Consider the following 22707-nt stretch of genomic DNA (forward strand, 5'->3'; position numbering starts at 1 on the left):
CGCTCGCCCATTCTTTATTTTTCATTTTATTTTAATTTAAACCCCCTCCTAACCTCACCACACCCGGGCAACGCCGGGTATCTTCGCTAGTATATATTACAGGAAAATGTTAATCCAACCCAGTATTAAAAAGTTAAAGAGTTAAAAAGCATACATATTGCAATTCAGATGCAACCCTATACATGTGGAGCATTGTCCATTGTGTTGGATCAAAGTTAGGACAATGGAAATAAAAGGCGTTTTGGAGACACAAAAAATGTTCATGTGTCTGAGAACATTTTGCTGTCACAAAGAAAGATAGATTAGTTAAGGCAGTTCGATATCAGAGAGATTTAAGAGACAGTTTGAAATAACTGATAGGAGACTCGGGAAAGAGGAGAGTTAGGTTAGCCGAAGGCCTTTGGAGAGCGAACCCTTAAAAGGAGACAAGACACTGGAGAAATTTAAATTTAAATTTCACTGATGATCTCATAAATATCATGTTTTTGTAAGTCTTCGTTTATCATCATTCAACCTGAAGGTAATGTGTTTTTGTGATTCGTTTTTGTAAAAGAACATTTATATGTAACACCCTTCTCAAGTGTTAACTGTCTATCACCATCATAAATAATGTATCTCCCCTCAGTGTGTAAAAAGAATCCTCCATTTGACATGTCTCTCACATCTATAATACTTCTACTACAAATACTGAACTCAACAAGTAATTGTCATCGTGATCGTTGTCGCCGTACACGCCATTATATAAATGTCTTGTCATCGTCCATTATATGGTATTATATGACCCCACCCCCACTATTCAGCACCTTTGATTTGGTGCTGTGTAGAAATTACATTTTCTAATACAATTTTCAAACTATATCATTTATGTAGGAGAAACGGTCTAAAATAATGCTTCCTAATTTTTATTCCGCCCAAATGGATCAGACGGGATTTTAAATCGCATTATTGAAATGACTGAACCTGTACATTTATTACCTGAAACTTCATCTCTTTCTTGCAGATATTGACGGTGTCAGACTCTAAGAAAGCAACCCCTCTCACGGACGTGCGCTAAAGGCTAATTTCTGGCAAAAGTGCATTGATAATGGCAGTGACAATGTAGAAAAATAAATTCTTGAACACCAAAGTATGCTTGTTTGAATGTTATTTGTAGTTTTTTAAACGATAAGAAGAGTTACTTTTTAAACGACCTTCATAAAGGTGAGTTCGCTTAAGTTAATTAACTTTCTATTTCTCTACTTAAATTATCGATTTTCATGAAAGTACGCAAATCAAAATGACAGGGCCAGATACAATAATAATTAGTTTGCTGCACCTTGTCATAGCAAAAGTCCATACAAAATTTTAGCCTGATTGATTCAGTAATTTTCAAGAAGAACTGGAACAGATAGACATACTAATAGAAATATAATATAGATTCCAAGTTACAGTTAATATTTGGATGTTAAGGTGTTCTAGTAATGCCGTGGACTCTGTAATCTCGTCAACCTTTTATGAACAGTTAATGAAACGTTTTACCTACTTAGATTCATAGTTTAATATATATATATATATATATATATATATATATATATATATATATATATATATATACAAATACTAAATTCGATTAAATGTATTAATATGAGGTTCATGGATGGAAGCAGGGGGTTTTGTTTAATGGATTTTCAAGGATAACAGGAGAAATTGTTGCATAGCTGGTTGTATGCATATGTGTTCCAAATTATATGCTATATAGTCATCTGTATAACCTGTGTATATATAATACCTATTTTGTGTAGCTGACTGTAATTTAATGGATCATACCGTCTAGTGTGTAAATATAATCTATCTTTTTTATGTATGTGTAACATATTTTAGTTTGTCTCTTGTGTGGCTTCGTGTATGCGCGTGTTTATACATATTCAAATCGATCAATGCCCCCGTCCAATCTCAAGAGACAATGAGCACCCATATAAGAGTAGCTGAGCGTGTAACTGTGAAGCAAGGGTTGCGCAATATCCAACCACACTTCTCTTGAATCGGCACTGCTTGGATCCAATGACAAGGAAAGTTAAAGACTGACTGGAAACAATATGTGTTCAAGACACGAGGACGGAAATAGACGTGTTACAAACGTGGCCGGAGAGCGACAGGGGAAAACGTGTCCTAAACATGGCCGGCCAAAGACAGAGTATCACGTGTTCGACACGACAGAATCTTGTTAAGCACATTTGCATAAGAGAATACTTTTAAACAAGAACCAATGCGTTATTCCGGAAGTACATGTACATAAATGCGTTTTTCAACTGAAAAAAAAAACGCAGTTGAATTCTTTCTTATCTTTGTTTCCTTCCGACTGTTAACAAGGTGTGGGTCTCGAGTGTTGACATGTAAAAACCACCTTACATTTGACTATATCATAAACTTGTTTTTTTGTTAGCTAGTACTTAAGCCTTACATCACAGCTAATACTTGTTATTGCTTTAAATTGAGTCAGTCTTTTTGTTTATTTTGCTAAAACTAAATTCCACCTGTAAAAAAAAATGCGACTTTATAATCTGCCATTGTTTCAGCCATTTTATCATTCCAACATTCTTTTCTTAGTGAAATATTTCATATTTCAAAATATTAAACAATCGCAGTGTTATCGCTCGCTTCAGTATGACAACCTGTCGCTACCCAGGAGTCACAATATCTAACAATATTTCTCCGCATGTATTTACATATATTTCTCTGGTTCTCTTTGTTCTCATTTAGAGGAAATACTGGTGGTAGTGTTTACATTAAAGGTAAACCGTGCTCGAAATGTGCAAGCAAATCACAATGTGAAAAGGGACTCTGCGTCGAAAGTAAGTTCTTTTTCTTCTTTAATTGTCTACAAATGTTTACAAAATATTTTGCACAAACTTTTCTTCACTTTACTTACAAACAAGTCTGCGGAAAACGGAATTATATATGAATAAGAGGAGTTGAACATATGCAAATTTTGATTCACAAAATTTATCGTTTTCAAAGAAGGAATAAAATGTAAAGTGAATTATTTCCTTATTCTATGGAGTATAAAAAATTTGGCTTTTTTTCTTTGGAACAAAACAGAAAACTATTTTTATAGACTTGCTATAACATTACATATTATCGCAAAAAAATTGAAAGCTTCAAAGTTCAAATGAAAGGAACGTATGATAAATTATATAGAAATATATACGGATGAATAGTGGATATTCAAATTCCATTTTTTCGAAATTTGAAGCTTTTATTTTATTTTTTTTTATTGCTCTATCTTAGAGCAAGTCTATATGAAATTCTTTTACTAACTATTGTCTTTGGAAGAAAAAAGGCCAAATTTTAAAACTTCATGGAATAATGGAACGATTTAGTTTGTTTTGTATTTCTTGTTTAGAAACAATACATTTTAATAATGTCACAAAATTTGCATACTTTTAACTCCTCTCATATATTGATGATCTACTTCGGATTTCGAGCATTTTTATCAGGATAGGATTAATATATGAGCATTAATATTTATATTTCCATTTGAAATTTTAACATTAGTAATGCAGATTGAATTTTCTGCCGTTTTGACCGTGATAGTATATCTTTCTTTTCGTATCTGGTCTTCAGTGCAGGACAATAATTTATCTGTTCTGATAGTGTATCTAGATAAGTGTTGTGACTTGATGCAATATATAACAATATATGTAACATGAAGAATATATAACCGTATCAAGTGGATCTTATTTTCAAGTAAATATTCAATTTTTAGGGTATATTCTATTAATTAAATTATTAGATAAAAGTACAGAATAGGTACAAAATGCAATCTTATGTAAAAAAATATTTCGTATGATCCAATGGACAATCTCATCGAGTGAATATTATTTCCTCTCCGAATTATACAATTTTAATATTTGATCTTGGTTTACTTGTAATGTGAAGTATCCGCATTTCCTGACAAACCTTATGAAAGATCAAATACATTTGCGGATCGTGTCCTTGTGTTTGTGTGTCATTTAAAATCAAATAGCAAAAAACTATTTTGGATTTCTTTTCGTTTTGACCGTGAGGAACACTACTTCATTGCTTATTACGAGTATGATACTATCGTTTCCCGGGGAGTGTTACTTGGTTGAGGAACGTCCTGGGAACGCAACAAGCTCCCCGGGGGAATAAACGATAACAAACGATAGGCACATGGAAACATCAATAGAACGGGTCGATATGTCGCTGGCTATAACCGTCTGGCATGATCGCTTCTTTATTGCGTCGTTACAGCTTTTCATCGTCGGCGTCGATGGCTTATGCCCCTCCAGGGGCTCAAGGGCTATGGGAAAGACCCATAAAAGAACGGTCCATAAAGAATGAAATTATTTGAGGCCCCTAGTGGCACTCTGCGACTTTCAGTTTCGGTGGAGATAGAGTTTTGAAAATATTGAGACAGACAGACGTGAAGCCTTTTATATATTAGATAATGATTAGCTCGGCATATGATGAGTATATAAGCAATGCGAGACGTAATTCAAGTTGTTAATCGATTTGAGAGCATAGGACTATTGTTTGCATTCGTAAAATTTTCGGTAAAAATCGCTTTAGAAAATGCAGTTTCCCAGTTCAGGTGTATAGAAGTACTAGTTTTTCTTTATTCAAACGAAAAGAATTGTTACAATAAATTAAACTTCTTAACGTTTTCTTTATTCCAACATACAGATCGTGCTACCGAAGAGTAAATGAGATTATTTGAAAAATTATAGACATTTAAAGATCTATTATATTATTGTTTAAAATGTAAAAGTCCAATTTAAATTCTACTGAGAAGCTATCAATTGCACATTCCTGAATTTGACAGCCTTAACAGAATTAATTATTTCAATTGCTTTCAATGTTACCAAACCAAAGCGGTCTTCAGTATGGTTGACAATCATTGCACAAAAGAGTATATGATCACTTCGAAGACCACTAATTACTTTATTTTGATTCCCCTCTTCCAGTTTGGCACACATTTCACTGGTTCCTTTTAATACGTCTCAAACCATTTTACTTTCAGTGCTCAAATCCTCACTTTGATTCTACCGCCCTGTTTCGATAAGCCCTTAGGATTGATCGTTACTAAAAACCTATAATGGAATACTTACATTGAATCTGTTTCTAAGATCTCTGGAAAATGGTTAGATCATTCTTACTTCTGACGGAATCCTGTTTTTGTATTAAAAAAGCAACATATCCGAAGATGGATTTCTCCTATAAAACCTGGGAAAGCGCTTCTCATTCAATGTTTTCCTGATTGACAGAATACAAAACTGACTTCGAAATCTAGTTGGACTGTTTTATTCTCGTTCCAAAATAAGCTTTAGCATAGATCTCTATAGGATTTTTTGGTGAACTTGAAAAAGCTTTCTGCTTCTTATCTGACATCTTGAGATGAGGATTGATAATTTGCACTATTTGAATTATTCGGTCTACTATTCTCAATTTGAGTATTATTAGCACAAATGTAAATTCCGATCTTCTTCAGATGCATTTTATCGAACAGGAGAATCTGCACAGAGTTTCAAACTGAGTCCTTTATATACGTGGGTAGCATCCATTTGTTTCGTCATTTTTGACTGCGTAGAAATCCTAAGTGCTTCGCAATAGTATTTTGAATGTCGCCCGTACTGAGAACTGAACTTTTAATCTCCAAAAGAGTGTAATTTACGAATGAATTTTACGAAATACTTTATCAACTTTGTGGAGTAAGTGCATAATAAAAATCAGAGCAGTGCAGCCTATGTCTATGTGTTTCCTGAGCAGGTTCAGCAGCATATACCAGCTTTTTGAACAATGGCAGTAAACATTTCTCAGATTTGGACTCGAAAATAGTTATATTGATTTTAATTCTGCATTAATCACAGAAGACGTGTGTCCAATGCAAACACAAGAAAGACAGAGAAAACTAGGGAAAAGTTTTTTTTTATTTAAGAAAAGAATAGTAGCTGCATAGATTTTAATGGTGCTTTACGTAATATCAGACATTAATTGGAGTGATATATTAATATAATGTTTTCTTCCTCACATAAAAATGGATGTGTTTAGTATTTTGCTAACACCTTTTTTACATAATGATAAGAGATGCGTTATTTGGAAAGTATGTTTTGTTCCTTGATATTGAATTTCTCAAGTAACGAATAGATCTAGATGCTGTAACACATATTCAATAGTGATGTAAGTTGATAAATACATAGCCTCAGATATTCAACGTACAATTACTTATACGGGAGTGTAAATTGGGCTGCGTATTAATATTGGTCGTCTTACAGAATATGTCATTCAGACATTATCAGAAATTTCAGATACATAGTAAAAAATTATATATAGTGGTTTTAGAAAGCTTTAAACGTAAATTAAACGTAATTTACGTTTAATAAATGCTGATATGGTAAATCAGCAGTTTTTCAAGTAAAAATTTGAATACGTGAAGTGATTAAAAGAATTTACAAAGAATTATAGTCAACGTGTACAAATGATATGTCTGAATTAAGTATACCTCCATATGACGGGTACATAGTTGATTGGATTGTTTAACCATGTTTCATTGGACAAATTTGAATTGTCGCTTTTTAGAAATACTAATCAACATCAAATAAATGTAATTTTATCGTTTCGTATTGTCATGAATGCTGATCGTGTTTAATCGCTGAAGGGTAAAGAAGTGTAGGTCGCTGCCTCCTACAAGAGATTCTGATTTCATTTTCAATGTCGTGAGTAAGTGACTGGACAAATTCATCGACGTAAAAAACACGTATAGTCTGTGACGTACATGAAAGGATGTACAGCGATCAAGCGAACTGATAAAAAAAATAAGAATTGAGAACTACAATCGAACACTCTTTCAAGAGAGTGAGAGGCAGGAACAACGCTTTGTTATTAAAATATAGTCCTCAATTTTGTTTTGGTTTTGTGCGTTGCTTTCTTACAAGCTATTTCGGTCAGATACTGACAGATAAGATCAATCTAAAATTTATAGCGGAGTTCAATTGTTTGTAGCACAAGCAATCAATTTTCATGGATCGAAAGGATTTTTTTTTTAGTCGGTTGCACTTTGTAAAGGGGATAAAGTGCATAATTCATATGAATTTGAAAGGAAACGCGTTTAAGCTTTACAAATAATTGAATGAAAAAGCAAATATGATTCTGTCCTCATAAAGGAAGTTGTATTTATAATGTTCACCGTATGCACTCAAATCTACAGGGGCTTTCTGCTTCTTACGTTTACGGATTTTTTTTATATGAGAATTGATAATTCATATTATTTAGATTATTCGAACTACTGTTCTCATTTGGAGTGTTATTTGCACAACGTTTCGGTCGATGTAACATCCGACCTTCTTCAGGTGTATCTTGTCGACTTCGGGAACTTCGTCGAACACGGAAATTTTGCACGGAGCTCTTTATTTAATTCACGGGGTGTAGCATGCTCTTATTTCCTCAGACATGATGAGACAGAAGTCCTAAGTGATTCGAAACTGCATTTTTAGTGTTGCCCGCATTAAAGGTTGCAATTTCAGCCTCATAAAGTACATGATAAAATTCAGAGCAAAACTGGATTTGCCCACGGATTGCGCGACTATGATTAACAATACCTAGGACCTTCTTAAACAGGACGTGAGAATTATATTGAAAGATGTCCAAACTAGGCTCGCATTGATTACAGAAACCATATATCAAATTCAAACTAAGTAAAGACAGATGAAGAACGCCATTGTTTATAATGGATGGAATAATTCGCTTATCTGGATATTTCCTCGCTCGGCGCGACTGTCGAGAAGCTCGAGCCCCTCTCCCTCCAACAGCAGAGAAGTTTGGTACATTATTACCGATGCCAAGAATTACGTCACTCGTCTTTAGATGTAAGGGAAAATGTTTAGTAGACAGCTGTTATGCACCGGCTGCTAACTCAAAAATATAAACTCAGTGCTGCTAACTGTAAGAACAGCTCTGCAAGAGAATTTGTGCACTGCATAATGGTTAGCATTTTGTCGTACGTTGTGAAGAAAACACTCGGAGTGATTACTATCGGCAGGAGAATGCAAAAATAGTTGCTGTCGAGAAAAATTAATCAAAAGTGTACCCTGTAATCTCCACATAGAAACATATACTGCAGAGGATGATGTTTACGCCATCGAACGGAAGGAGTGGAAAAAGCGAGGATTAAATGTAAAAATGTGAGGTTTCTGATGGTTTAATGAATTTAGCATTACCATGTGTCTAAAAGACATTTTTAAAAGAGAATAGTTTCATCGTGGATTTGAATCGTGCTATACGTTATGTAAGAGCCGTATCAATTGAAGGGATATATTGCTATAATCCTTATTGTTCCTTTCAAAATGATTACCTATGATGAATTTTATGCTTGTCCATTGTCAATTAATGATGACAGATCTCGTATTTGAATAAGTAGTTTTAATAATTTTTTTCATTAAATATTAAAAGTAAATCAAAGTATGAATCTATATAATTTCTTACATATTAAACTGAGTGAATTTTTGGTTGAATAAAGATGCTAGGTTATTCAACGTTTATAATAGCTTACACGGTATAATTAATCGGAGTACATAGAACCTCAGCCCTCCCTCTATTGGTATTTATCGATATTGAAAATTCAAGTTAGGAAATGCTGATCCATAATAAAGAGAAATATACTTTGTATTGTTCTTAAAAAGATGTAATTTTATAATCCCCTTTTTTTTCTTTTTCTTTCCGAAATTCAGGAGGCACCTTCGGTAAGTAACCATTTGATCTCAGTAGAAACGAGATTTTTTTGAAGTAATAATAATTATGACGAAAGGAATTAGGCTTCGAAATCCATAATATAAAAAATCAATCTAATTTTCTTATTTTCCTTAATGAACAAATACATTCATCTATATTTATATATATTTTTTGTCTGGAACTACACACACACGCGCGTATATATATATATATATATATATATATATATATATATATATATATATATATATATATAGTAATTTATAAAATATATATGGCGATTAAGCTACACTGAATATTCCGCGTTTCATCCACTCTAGCTCTACCTACGTATTGAGCACTTTTGAAGTAAATACTTAAAGTTTACGCATAAATCTATACTTTCGTATATTAATTTTATGTGAATAAATTAAGTAGTTTTATATATATATATATATATATATATATATATATATATATATATATATATATATATATATATCCTGCCTTGCCTGATAGGGTAGGCCACACATTAAAATACCTGGGAACTATTGAGTTTTGAATAAAACATTAAAACGCACTGAGCAGAGTATCTATTATCTGCAGTGGATATTAATTCTGCAGAAATCTCTCTCAATAACAGCATGGAGCCTTCGACAATCATATAAACTTATATTTTAGACCGTGAGAATCTGAGATCCGAACGCATGCAGACAGCAAGCCTGTAATGTCTGCATATATTCAGCTATGCGTGACAATAAAAATTAAGTATTGTACATGTTTATAATAGATATTACGCAGACTTTTTTTTTAACACGCTTCTCTTATTTGCACTTCAATGCTCGCATTTCCTGAGCGATGTTTCTGAAAGGGGGAAATATCTTCTGTTTCTTTATTGGAATTTATCTGTATAGAACTTATCATTGGCTAGTTCATTTTATTTGAAGTTGTTTTTATAGTCCCTTACATTAAGTGCCATTATGTCTTGTTTGGAACGGTTTCCATAAAAGGCCTCTTCTATTTTTCTTTTTTTCACCAAGCAGCACCAGGTAGGATTGTTGGATTTTAATTATGGAAATCAAGTAATTCTCTAATTTTCTTTCCATTTTAACATAAATATTTTTACACGTTGTTTAATATTTCTTTCTTTTTTTTTTTCTTGAAATTCAGAAAAAAGTTCAAGTGAGTAAATATCATTTTTATTTTTTTATGTTAATTATTTAACGTTTTGTAACGTATTCATTACATTTAAGTAATAAAGCTAAGTATAAACGAAATTAATTGATGTACTTTTACAAAACATTTACAAAATAATAGTTAACGTACAAAATGACTTTTATGGTATATATTGACGCGCTATGGCTTTGCAGTAACCAGAAATTCACATAATGATGAGTGATATTTGGCAATACGTTTTATGACATGATAGCGTTTGTTTTTTATAAAATAAATATGCTGAATAATGAAATAAACATATTAATAAATTATTTTGTATGAGCACGTAGGGCGATATTAACATTTATTTTTCCTTGCAGATATTTCCATAATAACCCATAGTTTAAAAAACTGAAATCAATAATAAAGATATACGAGGTGCATTCATTAAATTTCCAGACATTTTTTTTCGTATGGACATTTTATTGATAGTATAGAGAGGAAACATTAGTCCTCATTCGAAGTAATCTCTCCCGGCTGCAATGCACTTTTTGTACCGTTCCAACAACTTCTAGAAGGTCCCATGGAAGTCCTCCTGCGTGAGCGTGCCAATGACCCTCGTCAGAACCTCTTTTATCTCCTCAATTGTCTCACAATGACAGTCTATAATGTTTTTCGTGATCTTAGGAGATAACCAAAAGTCGCAGACAACATAGATGGTGAGAAACTGTCTTGATGCTCATCTCGGTCAAATAGTCTGGGACAAGGACTGATTACCCTTGGGATAAACCGTGCAAAAGTCCTTGTCCATGAAATTCTTCAAATTCAAATGCCGGGATGCTATTCTTCTAACCATTTATTCAACATGTCAATATGAAATGTCCACATTTTACAACACCTTTTTGAAGCGCAGAAAAAAAAACAAATCATTTTTATGTCAATTTTGAATATTTCCTGCACAGACTCTTCAGAAATGTAGGAACATTTTAACTGTAAACAGAAGATTAAAAGAAATGTGTATGATCACATAAATCCGAAAAAATCCGAAGAATATTTGCATCGTGTGTTTAGATTCATTAGATTCATTAAATTCATTAAATTCATTAGATTCATTAGATTCATTAAATTCATAGGATTCATTAAATTCATTAAATTCATTAGATTCATTAAATTCATAGGATTCATTAAATTCATTAAATTCATTAGATTCATTAACTTCATTAGATTCATTAGATTCATTAGATTCGTTAAATTAATAAGATTCATTAAATTCATTAAATTCATTAGATTCATTAAATTCATTAAATTCATTAGATTCATTAGATTCATTAACTTCATTAGATTCATTAGATTCATTAGATTCGTTAAATTAATAAGATTCATTAAATTAATTAGATTCATTAGATTCATTAAATTCATTAGATTCATTAAATTCATTAAATTCATTAGATTCATCAGATTCATGACTGATTTAATATGAAATCTATTCACGCTTTGGTTTTCGTATTAATATAACATTAACTTATTGTTTTAATCAATAGTAAAAATATCTTCCATGGTAATTTTTTGATTTATTAATACAAAATAATTAATATTTATTATATAAAATTACGTTAACACTGATTAATATCTACAAATGAGTGTATTTGAAATTTTAATACGGAACTAACTTTTATTTCATAGATACATTTCCGTTTTTTTTATTTTGTATTTATTCTTTCGTATAAGCTAAAAAAATAGATTGGTCATTAACATAATTATTACACTGACTATCTTTATATTATAATTCAACTATATTTTAGTAAATATCTATTGTCAGATATATTTTAGTCAGACTTAATGTATGTCCTTTTTACTTAATTATTTAATTCCCTATTAAAAATCAAATAAAACCTATTATGTAACTCCTTAATTTACATTAAACATCTTATCAGATTATATACGGGAATAAATGATACTTATTTTAATGTGGCTATTATATATTCATATATATATATAGTATTTTTACGTATAAGCTTAGGATTTGGTTTCAATCCACCAATTATCTGGTGTGACTATCCCTTTTTTTAAGAATACATGTATATACAAACAAACACACAATTTCTAATGTAATTGTATACGTTAATTTTATGTATTCAGATACAATGAGTATGTTAAGTTTTGCATTAGCACACCTCTACATAATAATGTGAGATATCGTACTTGCCAATATTTTGAATAATTTTATTTAGAATGTGCGGTTAATTAATGACATTAAATCCAAATATAGACATAGATCATGTATCATACATTCCACGGTGGTCTTTTCTTGCTGCAGAAATATTATGGGATATTAAACGTGTACAATGTCTTATAATATATGATTTATTTGTGAGCTTATAAAGACTGTTTCTATTTAAAAAATTGCCGATGAGAAACCCTCAGTTAAGGAAATGTAGATTCATAGATAAGATGTGAATAATATAAATTGTTATTTGTCCAACAGTAAAAATTTTCGAAAGTAAATTAATAATCATTTCTTTATTTTCCTTCCAAAATACAGAAAGCATTGTTAAGTATCTATTTATTTCTCATGAAAAAAATTAAAAAGTAGTTTTACAAAGGATATTTACTTACATAATAGTTTACGTATACAACGTTTTTTTACGGTATATATATTGACATAGTATTACCTTGCTGTAAGTAGAATCTAATATGATTTTCGTTAAATAATATAAGAGTAAGATTTACATTTTCCAGATGTTTTGTAAAAGAATTACCTGTCGTATCTTTTATCTTGTTATTTTTAATTGCTTATTGTCTTTCTCCTTATCGTGTGTGATAGGATACATTCAAAATAAGAATAGTTGCTCTAAACGATCGAATTACATTTCATCAGTTAATGTAACTGAACTGTATTGTAGCCAACTTACCTGCTCTTTTAAGTCCTGGATATGACCTTAAACTATATCCGATGGTGAGGGCCCCAGCTTGCAGGCCTTAGGGAGTGTGGAGCCACCCTTTAATTGCCATTGCTCCCAGGTCCACTCTGACCCGGAGTGGTAGCACCTGTTAGGGTCCCAACTATGGGTTAAATAGAATAAGACTTAAAAAAACAAATATACTATATTAACAAAAATCGTTCTTCAAAATAACCAGATTCGGCATTAAATAACCTAAAAAGGGTTGACAAAACAACCAACCAACCAACCTGCTCTTTTATGGTTCTGAATTTTTTTTAGATAAGGCTTGATTATTCGTATTATTTGGACTCTTCGAACTACTGTCATCATTTTAGAGCTATTTGCACAACATTTCGGTCGCTGTAACCTCCAATGAGAGCATGATATCTCCGTGGATCAAATAAAGAGTCGATCGAAATTCTATATAGTTTCCAGAATAAAACATAAAGTTTCCCGAGTTCGACAGAAACATCCCCGACAAGATACACCTAAATAAGCTCGGAGGTTACATAGACCAAAACGTTGTGAAAATAACACTGAAGATGAGAATAGTAGTCCGAAGAATTCCAATAATACAAATTGCCTGCCGTATCATTTACCTTGGCATGTTTTCACGAAGGAGTCACCAGTTATCAAGGCCCGGAGGCCACTCGACAATAAGGGTTAATGGATGTACTGTAGTCAATGAGACAATAACAGTAATCGTTAGTAGTGGAAATTTTATGTATTGGTTTACTGAAGGGAACGACTCATCAAGAACTTGCTCACGTTTGATTTTTAAATTGTACAAGAAGTTTCCCATAATGCAATAGGGCACATTCAAAATAATAATGGATTTAAAGAAAGATTAAGTAAGGCTAATGAGATGAAATCTAATCGTTGTTTTGTCTTATTGTCTAAATAGTAACAATGTGCAGGTTGATGTCTACTACAAGAGTTTTTACATTTATAGGGCTTTCTGTAGATATAATGAATACAAATTCTGTCTTCATTGACATTTTGTCGAGTTAAGTGATAGATTAGGTTTCTTTGCAAAATGAGAGTAGTTTGGAGACTGAGTAGTACTTTTTTTACATGGTAGTCACCACTTATCAAGGCCCCGAAGCCACTCGGGAATAAGGGTTATTGCGTACACAGTAATCAATAGGATAATATCGCGGTAATCGTTAGTAATGGCGATTAGATAAAGTGTTTTACTTAAGGGGGTGGTTTATCAGGAATTTGTTTATGTTGGACTTGAAGACATCCAATTTGTAGTCAGATGGGAAACAGGCAAACGGAAGAGAGTTCCAAAGGCGTGCACTTCTAAGAAAGAAGCTTTGTTCATGGGATCTACGTTTTGATTTAGACACAGATAACAAGTGGGAAAAATTATTGATAGTGGTTTCAGCTAGACGGGTGTTTTTCGTGAAAGATTGGCGAGGAGGGACCAGAGATTGGAGCTCAGACGGGCACTTGCCATGGAAATAACGATAAAATAAAGACTGGCTCGCAACAAATCTCTTATGTGGGTACTCCCTAGGCAGCATTTATTGTTACGTATATTTTATTAAATAAAATAGACTTTTTTGTCTATTAATTCTGTTTTTGATCCATTTCCAACTTCTGATTAACTGTCTTCAATTCTGGCCGAAACTGGATGATGTAATCGCGGTATATTTTTTTTTAGTTTGTTTTATATTGTTGAATTCACGTTCCAAAATAGTTGGGCAGGCAGAGATTAGGTTACACCGGGTTATTAAGTTGTCGACTATAGTCGTTTTATACCGAAAGGGACACCCACTTCGATAATTCAGGGTAAAAGGATTTTATTGCTCGAGTTCATTATTGTTGGAATCTGTTAAAACATCTAGAAAGGGAATTATATTGTTCTTGTGTAATTCATGAGTGAACTTAAGTTACGAGTTGTTCTGGAAGACTTCTAAATCTGTGAATGTATCAGACTAACATCTTTTTTTAAAATGATCATAAAATGTGTATTTGTTCACGGTGAGGCGATATTTTATAAAAGGATATATATATATATATATATATATATATATATATATATATATATATATATATATATATATATATATATATATATATATATATATATATATAATACTAGCATGGATATCCAGCATAGCCAGGATCGACATGAAGTTCGGTTTGGCCACACCTGCTATACTAAGAATATTGACCAGTTTTTCATTAATATATGTCAACTCCATCGTTACCCCAACAAAAATTTCAAAAATAAAAGAACGAATGAAAACACGAAAATGTAATCCCTCCGCCCCCCGAAAAAATCAGAAGTACGTGACAAACTCTCCACCAGATATTTCGGCAAAAGTGATACGAAGAGAAGCTATTCCCCGGATATTGGGCACATTTTTATGACTATATTCGTGTTCAAGCGAATTTCTTTATGCTCCCTCAGTCTAGAAAGATTTGTTCACAGTTTGTTGCAATGAAACAAACTGTAAATAATTCGGTTTCAAAAATACCAAAATAGAATTTGTGTAAACCGAAACACACGTTTTTATGTTATAAAAATGATGAGTTATAACTTATTGTGTTATTAAAAGAAAAGAAATTAGCAGTTACGGTGTCAAAAATATGTGAAGAAAAAAAAAAACTGGTAAAAAAACGTAAATGAAAGTTTTTTGTTTTTTGTTTTTGTTTTAAATAAAGAATCATAGTTGAATTGAATTGTTTGTTTATTTTAAAATAAAAATCCACTGGACCAAAAAATTAATTGCGAAATCACGGAAATTGTTTTATTTAAACTGATTCCAAAAATAATGCTTGAAAGTTTGAATTATTTTTAGTTTGATTATCCACCGATATAGAAAACAAAAAACAAAAAGAAGAAAGGGAAATAACTCAAAACTCAAATAACTCAAACTATTTTATAAAAAAGATCAATGTTGGTAAAAATAAATTAAATTAAATATTTTATCAATATAAATCAAATTTAAATAATGAACTTAAGTAGAACACTTAAAACAATTCTCTTACTATAAATAATAACTGACACACCGCTATTTAATAAATCGATTTTCCTTAATGTAATATACAGATGACGTCATCTCTCAATCGTCTATTTTACACGAATCATACTATATATAGGAATTAATGAAGCATTTAAGTAATGGACCTTTTGTATATATTAATCAAATTATGAACAAACAAAAAAATAAACAAAGAAACAGACAGGAATACGAATTCATATATATAGATAACATTTTATATTAGAAGTATATGTGTATTGCTGGGCGCAATGTAAGATCCTTACAAATCGCAGCTGCAAAAATATCGTTCGACATAAACAGTTGTATATTAGGGTATTGTTTAGGAAATTAAATACAAAATATATGTATTTTTATTTGAACATTTGTTAAAATAAATTAATTTAGCTCTTAATCTTTTTTATCACAAAATGCCGGTCGTGCTGACGACGATTAAAAACATAACCCAATTAATGTATTTAAACAATTATATAAAGAAATAATGATGTTTTCTTAAAACGTCAAGAAAAAACACAAATATTCGTATTATTTGGACTACTGCTCCCATCTTGACTGTTCCACAATGTTCCGGTCGATGTATCCTCCGAGTTTTTTTTTCAGATGTCTTTTATCAAACGGAGCCATTTACTTAATCCTCGGGGCAGGTTGCTCTCGTTTCGTCAACCATGACTGGGTAGAAGACCTTATTAATTCGAAATTGTATTTTGAGTGTCGCCCCTGCACCGAGGATTGAACCATCAGAAGGTAAATGATAACTGAATTACCAAGTATTTTATCTACTACGCCAATTGGATAAACAATTGCTAACTATTGTGCAGTGCATACTATCTCGGTCAATATCTAATATATGTTATCTTCTTCAAACAGAAACGGTTTTTAAATCCTTAAATGTCACTTTCTATCCTTTCTTTCCAAAATGCAGGTTTCATGATCGGTAAGTAAAAATTTTTCCTCTATAAATAATTGAATATTTGAAGTAGTTTTAGAAAATATATTTGTAAAATAATTAGTCAACCTGTTCAATTTAAGCTTGTACTCTATTATTGACACGATATGAACTTGAAATAATTAGAATCTTATGTAAGGTATAGATTTCTTTACATAATTTAAGACTTCAATTTGTATTGCCATTGTTTGTTTATTGACGCTTAAGCCCAAACAAGACACAGGACGACTTAGTTGTGAAGGTTTGCTACTTTGAATCACATTTGAAGAGATACTATTTATGGAGTTGAGCAACGAGTTGTCTGTTCACATTACATTTGAATTTCTGCATGTCAGTACAGTCAGGAAATCAGTCCGATTGGAACATCTATTCGAGTAGAAGGCTTTACAACATTTAGGGATCTCTACAGTGTAGGGGTGGGATTTTGCTGCTTGTCGGATTTGTTGAGGGCTTTGTCGTTGAGGGGGTACTAGTGCTTGAAGTTCGTCAGAGCACCTACCATTGAAATACTTGTAAAACAGGTACAAAGATGCTTCGTTTAGGCGATTGGACAGAGGTAAGTGTTTAGTTGATAGTTCAGTGCATATTAGTTTTGCACCAGCCCAGATGCGGAAACAATACTCCATACATAGGCGAACCGTGGCCTTGTAGAGATACAGGATACTTGCAGGTTTAAGAGCCCATCTTCCTCACAGCAGCCTTGGCAATTGCCTCAATGTATTTGGTCCAATTCATGTTAACTCATTTTTTCTTTAATTTTTTTTCATACATATACTTTATTTTTACCTGGGCATTTTAAAACTGCTGATGCGATTGCTAAGTGAATTTAGCTTAACAAACTGATATATGATTGCTTCATATAAAATGGATATTTCAAGGAGAAATCTCTTTTATCACGTGGTAAAAATATCATCATATAATACTGGAAGTCATTACAATTTGCATCCAGATGATATCATTATGTAGAATAGTTGCTGTTTAGTTTCAAATTGAAACAATTGTGAAAGTTAATAAAACGCCTTAGTTCTTCTTACCTTCTAAAATCTTGGTATAAAACATTTTCTATCCAAATTTGAATCTATTAAAAATGTAAAATCGTTAAATAATAGAACACACAATGCATAAGAAAAATATTCTCTCAGAAACGAAATAATCTTTACTGTCAATTTAACATCTTTTTATTTTCATTTTCTTCAAAAAATCTAAGATGAGAAGAAAGATGAGTATGAGTTTTTTTTTTTTTTTTTTTTTTTACATTTTCACCCCAAACAAGGCACATTGCCACTTTGGTGTAGGGGGCTACTATCAGGGGAAACATCTACTGGGGTACTATGTAGGGATTAGGGCAGCGAGATGTTGGTTCACGTTGCACTTGAACTTATGCATGTCAGTACAGTTGGGGAAGCAGTGACCTGGAATCGAATTCCAAAGTTTAGCAGTTCTGGGGAAGAAACTACTGAAGTAGAAAGATCTTTTACATCTAGGGATCTCTACAGTGTGGGGTGGGATTTTGCAGCTTGTCGGGTCTGTCGAGGGTGTTCACGTCGTGGGGGCACAAGTGCTTGCAGTTCTTCAGAGCATTCACCATTATAATACTTGTAGAACAGGCAGAGGGATGCAACGTTTCGACGATGGGACAGAGGCTGAAGTTTAGATGCCAGTTTAGAGCCTATCAGATTTGCGACTCTCTTTTGAACCCTGTCAAGGAGCGAGAGACTAGTAGCCGATGCACCGGCCCAATTATGACAGCAATACTCCATACATAGGCGAATAGTGGCCTTATAGAGGTACAGGACACTTTCGGGTGTTAGAAGTTTTCTAGCACGGTAGAGAGAGCCCACCTTCCTCGCAGCGGCCCTGGCAATGCCCTCGATGTAATTGTTCCAACTCATGTTTCCTGTGAACGTTAGGCCAAGGAGCTTGAGAGACGTACTCTCAGATAAAGAGTCGTTGGCCATTGCTATAGGTGGTAGAGAAGGTTTCTTGTAATTATTGAATGACCTTAATTAAAATGTTTCCTGTATTCCTTGGTGATATTCAAGGTACTTTCAACTCCTGCGAGTTGTTATCAGATCCTGTCAATAACTTCAAGTCGTCGCCGTCGTAATCGTCGTCGTCATCATCATCGCTGTTTCTATGTTGAATTACTACTGGAGATTATTTTGCACCTTCTTTCTCCTTTGCTTTGCTATTGAATCTGATTCGTTTACGATGGCATGGAATACTCTTGATTTTATTGTACTCTACACCATTATCAGTGCGTAGAGTCTTAATATTTCGTCCAGTGGATTTCTCAACCATGGTTTTCCATTACATGAACTTTTTAAAAACATGCCTTTCTGTGCTTAAGTACATAGATCTACTCAAATCTTGATTTATCATCAATGAATGCGAGACAATATTTAACTGCATCAAATATCTTTTCTACAAGCATTGTTGTGTGCAAATGTGAAAAGCTCAGTGGCTCGGTTTCACCAGATTTTAGAATGAGGAACGATGATGTTTTCCATATAAGCTTAGTTCAAAAAGTTGATATTCTTGCTTACATCATAGTCAATACTATTTACTAGTTGGTTTCTTACTAGTTTCTGTAAATTCTTTGCTCCAAAGTAGCCAAAACGTCTATGCTAAATTTCCTCTTGTGTTTTACTATCTGAGCATGTAGTTGCAGTATAGATTGCTTCCTTTATTTCGGCGCAGTTTAAATACTATACGTTCCTAAGTCTTTCACCTGTAGCTACTATTCTCTGCTTGTCATCCAGAATTTGTCCACCTGACTCCGTAAATATACAGATTTAGTAGCTCTAGACACAATAAATTGGAAGACAATCTTGGAACATACAGAGTCTCATACAACCTGCATTTTGGGCGTGTCCCCTTTGGTACCCTCATTTTCAGTCCGATTAACTGAGAATCCATCACCAAGGGTTATTTCCTCTGCTACATCCAATTTTCTTAAATTAATAAATTTCTTCACATCAAAATCCATGGTCCAGTCTGTCATTTTATTATTAGATTAAAATGCAGTGTGGGAAAATTCAACAACACTTGAATTATCCTGCATTTTCTTAGTGAAGGAAGCTTTTTTCGGATGGTTCCGCGTGAAACTTTTTGTATCTTTACCAAACAGTCGACGATAACACTCGGACCTTCTTTTACTGATTTGGTGTTTTGATGTAATGGCATTCAATTCTTTCTTTAATTTTTAAGGTTTCTTCATACAGCAAACTTTTAATCACTAAAAGGGCGGATTTTGACTTTATGCTGTCATCAACATCAATAGACTCTGGAAGTGACGCTAGGAAATGCGCAACTCTGTATTCTTCATGTATGAGTCTCTGATGACTGTTAACTTCTCAAATATTTCTACCATTGATTTAATGTGTTCGTCACCCTCTTTTAATTTAAGGGAATACAATTTTCTTTTCAATGCTAATTTGTTAGCCTGCTTTTTGGGGGGAGGTGTCAAATAATTTCTTTCAAACGATTGCATGTTCAATCGGGTTTTCAGTTAAATATAACAGTAATGGTTTCACTGAAAAAACAATCGTGGCTAATGCCTGTAACTATCTGTAAATATACTGCATGTGAATACTCAATTAGCCTTTTTTCGGAAGCATATTATGTTCCATCTACTGTTCCATAAGCCATAGTTAATTAAAGCTATTTTACATTGAATTTTCAACGTTGCATCCTTTTTTTCCATTACTCAGTAAAAATACAGTACTTTTTCTTTTTGTTTCCGTAGATATTACATGTTATAAACGATACAAAAAGTTTATCACAAAAGAAAATTCTTGATAGCTAAAAACAAACTTGCTTATTTATTTTTTTATTGCTCTGGGCTTATAGCCTTTGTTGGTCAATTATTAAAGTAAAGAATCAATTAAATAAAACATACCGATGTTTTAAAATAGATTTCAGACTGTAGACTTTGTACTAGAAGACAAACGGTTTAAAAGAAGAAAAGACACATAAGTGAGTTTTATCTGGATTGAACACACGCAGAAATCGAGTGTAGTTCTGCACGCTTTATTGACATTTTTTAACACTGACTGTACACGTATCACCAACTATTTAGAACAACAAAAAACAAACAGGTCGCTATGTTATTGACAATAAGCTAAATGTAAAAAAATACAATCCGAAGGAAAAAATTTAACAATATTTTACACGGACGGTCAAAAGAAGATCACTTCTAACAGATTGTAATTTCAACAACAGTTTTCTTTAAATAAATTACAGACATTGCATGTGCAGGATCCATTTACAAAATAAATGTTTTTATTAATAAATAAACGATTGTTAAGATAATTCTTATTTTTCTTTCTTCTTTCATGAATCCAGCTGGTATGGAAGGTGAGTAAACATTTATTCAATCTAAATTAAAATGTATTAAAAATTTAAGATATTTATAAAAATCGTATTCGACATGTTGTAACTAGTATTATATATAAAAGATAGACTGTTATCAAAATGTTAGAGTGCATTTTGCGTTATGTAAAGTCGGTGCAAAAGTTTTTGCCAGCTTAAATTTCACATTGAAAATGAAGTGTGTTTTAGAAACTCTTTATTCGTAACTGTTGTGGATCTCTAAGATTCCGAGAGAAAGATAAAACAGTGGAAACGAAATATATTGCAAATAAAGCAAATACAGAGCATAGTTATACTAAGTGTTCATTGTTTGATAGTTTTATATCCCTTGATTTCAGCCGTCAACAAGCTTATAAATAGTTCTTTTGTAAAACTCCTTAAGGTTTGAATTAAAATATAAACAAAACTATGTTAAATCTCATATCGTCATGTTTAACCTAGTCATCTAAACGACTTTACAATCCTCAAAATTAGTGATAAGTTTAGGGAGCTAGATAAGAAAAATATGCAGAGTAGGACAAAATTTCCCAACAGAATTCTACGAGGAGATATTTAGTCAATGCTGTTGTATAAGTACGAGCATTATCACAACAGAAGCTGGCTCCTTTATGTTGATTACAGAATGTCGTTTTCTGACTAAAGAATATCGTTTCCAAGTCAACATTAGTCAGAATATATTGCAGAGACATAATAATGATGCTTTAAAAAGTTATAGATTAATCATGGTGATATATTTAATAAATAAAAATATGCATAAAACATTTCAATGGTTTGAAATACCATTTCTACAAAATGGCAAACACATTTAAATCGACTCGATACCAATAAATGTTCATTAAATCCCCGCCATATTTTATCTTGGTCATTGGAAACTGCTAATTGGATCATTTCGGGATTTTATCATAACAATGCGACATAAAAACCATTTGACATTTGAATTAAATAAAGTGGATTAACATTAAAACATTGCATGCAGTTTTATGTATACATTGTTGTTGACTTTATTCATATAAATCGATTGTGAAAAATAATCATATTTGTTTTTTTTCTTTTCCATCCAACCCTCTAGGTGATAAATGTAAGTAAACATTTTTATATTCAAATTAGAATATATTTGTTGCAATAATTTGGGCATAATACTGATTATAATCACAAACATGTGAACGATTATATTTAATATATATTAATAGCAAGTGTAGTAAAAACGAACAAATTAGACAACAGAATCATTGTATAAAATATACTAAGCCTGTGTGAAATTTTTAGTCATAGCTTTTTCTTGACAAGAGAAAAGAGCCACTGCTGAGCTTGACTGGTTTACAATTTCCATTTTTTACTTGGAATTCTTCATAATTCAATCTGACTGGATCAATTTTGCACCAGGCTACTACATTTGATATTTACAGTTGAATACTTTATTTCTTTTGTCATCTTGTTTTGAACGATTATGCTGTTACAAGAATGGTTCTACGTCTGAAAGCCTTAAAAACTTACAGTCATTTAAAAATTAAAGACATTAAACAATAAAATTATATATATATATATATATATATATATATATATATATATA

The 22707-nt window shown here is 32.2% G+C and overlaps 1 protein-coding gene across 1 annotated transcript in view; it reads left to right on the top strand.

The window, feature by feature from the left end:
* The window catches only part of LOC145303398 (cysteine-rich secretory protein LCCL domain-containing 2-like), a 97985-nt gene that overhangs the window by 34754 nt on the left and 40524 nt on the right, over positions 1-22707 (top strand). The window contains exon 5 of the mRNA XM_080144712.1: positions 2740-2831. Within this exon, the coding sequence (XP_080000838.1) occupies positions 2740-2831 (92 nt within the window). The remainder of the gene's footprint in view (positions 1-2739; positions 2832-22707) is intronic.

This window comes from Euprymna scolopes, chromosome 2 (genome assembly GCF_053919585.1).
Source record: "Euprymna scolopes isolate OS-2025 chromosome 2, ASM5391958v1, whole genome shotgun sequence".
Classification (NCBI taxonomy): Eukaryota; Metazoa; Mollusca; class Cephalopoda; order Sepiida; family Sepiolidae; genus Euprymna; species Euprymna scolopes.